Here is a 7,729-nt window from a genome sequence, read left to right on the forward strand (position 1 = left end):
TTCGAATTTCGTTACGGGCGAAGATGATGTCCTAAATTTCACATTCACTTAAAAATGGAGGCGAATGTGAATTTTTTCCGATTAGTCGAGTACAGGAGTAGAAGAGGTAAAATTCGCTCTCGTGTCACCCCGTTGTGATGCCTAGTAGTTGGCAATGTATTAATTATGACAAAGTAATGTAGATCATATTTCATCTATTAGGGCGCCCTTAAGCCATGGTATCAAGCCCTAAAAGGGCAATTATGGTATTTAATCAAATATAGAGCAATGGTAGCAAATAAATCAATTGATGCTTCAAATGGTAAGTATCTATTAAATTAATCTCTAAATTTTGCAAATTAGCAATTACATACATGAAATTATAAAATACCTTTTTTAGAATAAAATATAAGCAAAAATAATAGTTGAAAAGTTAATGTATTTGTTTAAAAATTAATACCGGATCCATCAACTTTACAATTATCGTTTTGCTTATATTTCATAAGAGAGTAATATTAATCAAAACAGTCTATCAGTAAACTTTTGTAATTAAATATTTTGATGCGACATTATAACCGAATATATAATTTATGAACATTAATCTCACAAAAACATTAATTGATGTTGTGATAACATTAATATGAGATCAACCTAGATAAACTATATATTCAATTAACATGTCACATCGTAATCTCTAATTATAAAAGTTTAAATATATACTATTTGAATTAATATTTTATAATTTCAAAATGTACTAGCAAGAAACCCGTGGTAATGCTCGAGTAACACGAGTTGGTATTTTATATGTCACAATTTATACATCAAACAAAAAAATTTATTTTATTTATAGTAATAAATATTTACCTTGTATTTTATTATATTTATCAATGACAAAAGTTTGTCACATTTTTTATAACATTTATCAATGACAAATATTTGTTTTATGTATTTTTTTTAATATTTATTAATGACAAATATTTATCATATTCTTTTGTATGTATCTGTGAAATATTTGTATCGTGATTTATTGTATTTATCAATGACAAATATTTGTCTCATTATTTTTTTATTATTATCAATGACAAATATTTGTCCTATTCTTTTGTATGTATCTGTGATAAATATTTGTCCCATCATTTTTTATATTTATCATTGTCAAACATTTTTTCCCATGTTTATCAATGACAGAGATTTGTCTGTTTTTTTTATTAACAAATATTTGTCTTATTTTTGTGTGTGTATTATTGTCAAATATTTGTTATGTATTTTTTTTTATATTTCCCATAGACAAATATTTGTACCTTTTTGTTATGCATCTATTTTAAAATATTTATCCATTGTATTTTTAATATTTATAAATGACAAATATTTGTTCAATATATTTTGTGTATTTTTTAATATTTATTTTTTGCTAGTTTTCACATTTATTATATTGATAAATAGAAGATCGAAGAGAATATTTAGTTGGAAAAACAATATATAGTTGAAAAAAGAATATATGATTTAGCATTCTTATTTGTGTATATAATAATAATGATTAGAAAGTAGTTATTTTGGTAGTAAAAATACGTCGTGGTTAACTTAATTTCAGGTAACAATTAAGTCCTTTATTTATTTTTCCTCAATTTGATCATTTATTTAATTTAAAGTATCAATTTGATCATTTATGTCTTATGATTCAACAATATTATCCTTTTTTTTTTACATAAAATCATAAAATTCATCATCCTATTCCAAAAAAATTTAGAAAATTCATTATCAATTTCAAAAAAATTCATATATTTATCAAATACATAACTCAAATCTTCAAATGAACTTATATATTCATCCTCATCATCATCAAATTCATCCAATAAAAAACTCATACTTTACAATTTGATATCCAAATCACTAGGACAATATTTCTTCTTCTTTCTATTCTTCTTCAAATTAAATCTCTAACCTAAATCTTAAAATGTGATTTCTTTATTTGATGTTGTTGTTGTTTTTTAAGATGAAAATATGAATTTATTTGAATATTTGAGTTATGAACTTGATGAAAATATGAATTTTGTTGAAGATGCTTACTAATTTTCTGAGTTTTCTTTGAAGATGATGATGAATTTTTTGAATTTCTCTAAAAGTAAATTATAAAATTATTGATATTTTAAAATATAAATGATCAACTTGTTACTAAAATTTAGATAAAGGATCAAATGATTAAAAAAAATAGATAAATCACTTAATTGTTAGTGAAAGTTAAAGGACTCCTAAGGTCTTTTGTCAATTTGTTATTTTGGCAGTAATTTTTTTGATAGAACAGCTATTTCTTTTTCTATAAGGTAATTATATTTTTCTGTCAAAAAAATGTAGTTAGTTTTTTTCCTTAAATTTATTTGTTTACTCTCAAATAATGATGTGAAAAAAATTAAATGAAGATAATCTTATATTTTTTATAATTGTTTCTTTTATTGATCTTTTTTGGTAGTTCATTTTTGATAAGATAGTTATATATATTTTTTATCAAAATAAAACGTAGTTATATATATATATTTTTGGTAGTTATGTATTTATATCTTAAATTTACTTGTCTAATTACAAATAATAATGGGACAAAAAATAAAATAAAGATAAATTTATATTTTTTGATAATTTTTTCTTATATTATATTAACAATAAATTTCTAACAATTCATGGACTAATTTGACGAGGTTACTCCCAACTTGAAATCAGAAATGGGGGGTGAGAGAGAAGGGAATGCATCCTCCTCACAATAGTAATTCAAGCAATTCAAGCCTACGTTTGATTGAATGATCCCGATACTAGTATTTCATTTTTGTTAACTAATGTAGTAAAATGAAAATACAATGGTTTAGGTTTAAGGAATCAATGTATGTCTGGTAAAACAATCTAGAGATTAATTAGTTGGGTTAACTTGATCAAATCACTCTTCGAATTGCATTAACTAATGATGAAGCAAACTCTGAGATTTTGCTATATGCTTCGTTGCTCCTGTTTGATTCTTGTTGATTTCAATTATGTTCATTCAATACATCAATTACATATTTTATTTTTCAAATTCTTACTTTGCATATAAAGGAATTCCAATCTACCCTAGAACAGAGCCAAGCTCCTCAGACAAGGAGAAAATCTCTCCGCCTAACCATAAATGGTTCGCTGAAATATTCTTCTATATCCCCCCACAATGCACTCACCTTACTATTTTTACTACTAAGCATCCCACCACACTCATTATTTACCACATATTCTTACGAAACTCTTTATTACATAATATCCCCTTTTTTACTTATGACCTCTACTTAGGTCACTATCAATACTCAACTCATCATATTTTTACTAGGTACTACCAGTACACTTGTTGTATGTAGGTTTGGTTAATTGTGTGAAAATTGATTAAACATATCATTAATCTACTTGTGTCTATTCATTTGTTTTGAAATACTTCTGTTTATTTGGATTTGATTTATCTTTATCTTTAGCTTATTAACTGTAACAAGTTCACTAGATTCAAATAATCAAAAAATATTTGGTGACATAGAAGAATGGATTCGCATGTAATTTTGTGTGTTGATATTGGTGATAGAAAGAAAGTGAATAAAAATATTTAAAAGTTTCACAAACAACTAAAGGAAAGAGATAACTATGCACTTTTGAATTAAAACCATACATACACAATTGCACTAAAACCAAAACAAGGCTCTTAATTCATATAATAGATATTGTTTTATTAACAGAAGTTTAAATACAAATTAACAGAAACAATATTGAACACAATTCATTGAAAAAAATTCAAATAGCTTTAGTTGGCAACTTAATATGGAGGCGGGGGTGAGTTATAGAGGTAGGGATGATATGGATGAGGTGATGGAGATGGTGGAGGTGGAGGTGGAGACTTGTAGTAGTATTGAGAAAGTGGTGAAGGTGAAGGAGGTGGTGGTGACTTATAGACATAGGGTGGAGGAGGTGAAGGAGATGGTGGGGGTGGAGATTTGTATACATATGGAGGAGGAGGTGAAGGAGATGGTGGAGGTGGAGATTTGTAGACATATGGAGGAGGTGGTGAAGGAGAAGGAGGAGGAGGGGACTTATAATAGTATGGTGGAGGAGGTGAAGGGGATGGTGGGGGTGGAGACTTGTAAACATATGGGGGTGGTGGAGAGGGTGATGGTGGGGGTGGGGACTTGTAGACATATGGAGGGGGTGGTGAGGGAGATGGTGGAGGAGGAGACTTATAAACATATGGAGGTGGTGGGGATGGAGATGGTGGAGGTGGTGATTTGTAAACATATGGTGGGGGAGGAGAGGGCGATGGAGGAGGTGGAGACTTGTATACATATGGTGGAGGAGGTGAGGGTGATGGTGGAGGTGGTGACTTGTAAACGTATGGAGGAGGAGGTGAAGGTGATGGAGGTGGCGGTGACTTATATACATATGGTGGAGGAGGAGAGGGTGATGGTGGAGGAGGAGACTTGTAGACATATGGTGGAGGAGGTGAAGGTGATGGTGGGGGTGGGGATTTATAAATATATGGTGGTGGTGGGGAAGGAGATGGTGGAGGAGGAGACTTATAAACATATGGAGGTGGTGGGGATGGAGATGGTGGAGGTGGTGATTTGTAAACATATGGTGGGAGAGGAGAGGGCGATGGAGGAGGTGGAGACTTGTATACATATGGTGGAGGAGGTGAGGGTGATGGTGGAGGTGGTGACTTGTAAACGTATGGAGGAGGAGGTGAAGGTGATGGAGGTGGCGGTGACTTATATACATATGGTGGAGGAGGTGAGGGTGATGGTGGAGGAGGAGACTTATAAACATATGGAGGTGGTGGGGATGGAGATGGTGGCGGTGGTGATTTGTAAACATATGGTGGGGGAGGAGATGGTGATGGTGGGGGTGGGGATTTATAAATATATGGTGGTGGTGGGGAAGGAGATGGTGGGGGTGGTGACTTGTAGACATACGGAGGAGGAGGAGGAGAAGGGGATGGAGGTGGCGGTGAGTTGTAAACATATGGTGGGGGAGGAGATGGTGATGGTGGAGGGGGAGACTTGTAGACGTATGGAGGTGGTGGTGATGGAGAGGGTGGTGGTGGACTCTTATAGACATATGGTGGAGGAGGTGGTGAATTATAAACATATGGAGGAGGAGGCAAGGGAGATGGTGGTGGAGGGGACTTGTAAACATAAGGAGGTGATGGAGATGGTGGTGGTGGAGATTTGTAATAATATGGTGGGAATTTGTGAACATAAGGAGGTGGTTTGAAGTAATGTGGTGGATGATCTCCATGAGTTGGTGGTTTGTAATAGTAAGGTGGGTGTCCATGACTTGGTGGGGATGGGTGTGGATAGTAATTGCTGGGTTGGCCTCCATAGTAAGGCTTATCATCATCAGCAGCTACATTGGTAGCAATTATCCAAATTGCTATTGCATAGATGAGTTGAGGCCAGTGCCTCAACCCAACTGAGGTTCCCATATTTCTCTAAGTGTGTGTAGTTTCTATACTCGTCCTTTGGAAGAGTGTTAGTCAGTTACTGTGATTGTGATTGCTTGGAAAAGTATGCATTCTAACTCTTTATATAGTGTTTCCCAAGCATGGATTATAAGGTTTCTTAATTTGGTAAATGCATTATAACAGACTGGCATAATGTTTGAAAATTATATGATTGGTTTCAGGATAATGCATATTATTCATTTTGTTTATTAAAACAGGATGTGTCGTGGTCTTCAATTAAATAAGTTCATGTTTTCCACAACACGGACATGAACAAAGTCAATGAAGAGAGTAGGTTTGATAACTGATAATGGCAATGTAACGTTGAACGAGTTCTTTTTTTAGATATGAACAACAAATAATTGTGAAAACTCGTCAGAGCAGGCATAGTTTCGATTGTTTCCTTTGGCTTATTGAGAGGAGAACTGGCAAGCATGATTTTGAGAGCCTAAAGTGTGAAACAGGTGATATAGTCAAATTACTAATTCCAAACTTGCCAGAATTGTGTTACCTTCGTGATTAATTAACTTAGGTTATTCATTTCTAACAGCCATATTACTTGATTATTTAAAAGCAAAATTAGCTATATATTGCTAATTTTTATGCCAAAATAAATGTCGGTGAATTAATCAGCTTAGTTACTTGTTTGTCAATATGGTACTATACTATATGTATAATTAATGACAAATGGTTATATGTCGTATATATGTACTGTAAGAAAATTTATTCGTGGCTTAAAAAATATAATTGATTCCCGGTATATATATTTCTCAACAACCCACATTTGAAATACCTTCGAATATCATTTTTAGTTTTAAAGTAAGTAAGTATTTACTTTCTATAAAATTTTATTTCTATTTTTCGAGAAAAATTGTATTTTTTGTCCAAATAAAATTATCTTACAAATAGTTTTAGTCATTGTTACAAGTAGTTTTAACTTTTGTGATTTATATAGTAAATTATAACTAGTATATCATATACTTATTGAAGTTATATTTTATTATAGAAATATACTTCTCAAATAGCGAATAAATATATAGCTTATTTATTAAATATTATTTTATAATTCTCTCTTATATAATATATAGATGTTCAAGAGATGCACAAGTAATTAAATACATATTTATCTTTTAATTAATTAAATTGTGAGTGATCATGTTTTAGTTAGTTGATTAGTAATAAATATATATCTCGTATATAGTTTGTACTATAAATTATCAATAACAAATTACAGTTTTGTTCAATTTTATTAACAAAAATGTTTAAAAAATGTGTTAATAATCAAATGCATATTTTTCTCATAACTAATTGATGTGTGGATATTACCACCACTTAAATAATTAATTAGTGATTAAAATTTGATTAGTGCATATAATTAATTATAATTAGTATTATAATTTTATTGTACAAATCATATAGTTTATCTATGACCATATATTTGTCTCATATATAATTTCTATATAATATTATAATTTATATATTATAATATTATTGAAATTTTAGGTAGAATATATTTAATATACATTAATAATAAAACTTTTAACAAATTAGTTAATGACATATCATACTTTAACTAATCGACTAATACAAAAATAATTATCTTGTGTATAGTTTATATAGTAAATTAGGTTTTGTCTAATTTGCATAATTAAGATAATCATGAATCATGTACAAGTTTATTTTTACCATTGAATCTATAAATCTCGTTTAAGAGGTTGCCTATTGGATTCTGCAAGCTGCTCAATAGCATAGAGCCCTTAACAGGTGAGTGTCTAAATTTTTTTTATATTAGTTTAGTCCCAAATAAATTTTTATTCACCTCTAATCTTTATTTTAATTGTATAAAGATTAAAAATCTTATTTTATGAAGAAAAAAATCAAAATAAAGATAAAAAATGAACTAAAAATATTTAATTACTAAAAAAATGAAATTTTTTTAAAAGAGTTAAATTAAAATTTTGAATGTATTTAGAAATTAAAATCTATTTTATCTTTTTTTTAATGATTAAAATTACATTTTCTTTTTACTAGGAATTAATTTTTAATATTAGAACAAGTCCTATCAAAATATGGTAAGACGGCTCTGTCATTAAATTTTATTTAACTCAATAATAAAATTTATTAATTTAATGGTATAAATAAATTTGTGTGTGGTGGATAATTTACTTTATATATGATTGCATTATTAATTTATTATTGGTACAAGTTTTGGCCAAAACCATCTTAATATGATAATGTTCAGTTTGACTTTGACATACG

The 7,729-nt window shown here is 29.8% G+C and overlaps 1 protein-coding gene across 1 annotated transcript; it reads right to left on the reverse strand.

The window, feature by feature from the left end:
• Window positions 1-3,660: 3,660 nt before the first annotated feature.
• Window positions 3,661-5,552, reverse strand: LOC140920870 (uncharacterized). The gene has a single exon (XM_073369798.1). The coding sequence runs from the start codon at window positions 5,450-5,452 to the stop codon at window positions 3,791-3,793; it is 1,662 nt and encodes a 553-aa protein (XP_073225899.1). The 5' UTR covers window positions 5,453-5,552; the 3' UTR covers window positions 3,661-3,790.
• Between the last annotated feature and the right edge of the window lie 2,177 nt (window positions 5,553-7,729).

The sequence above is a fragment of the Cicer arietinum genome, chromosome 6, assembly GCF_000331145.2.
Source record: "Cicer arietinum cultivar CDC Frontier isolate Library 1 chromosome 6, Cicar.CDCFrontier_v2.0, whole genome shotgun sequence".
NCBI classification, from domain to species: Eukaryota; Viridiplantae; Streptophyta; class Magnoliopsida; order Fabales; family Fabaceae; genus Cicer; species Cicer arietinum.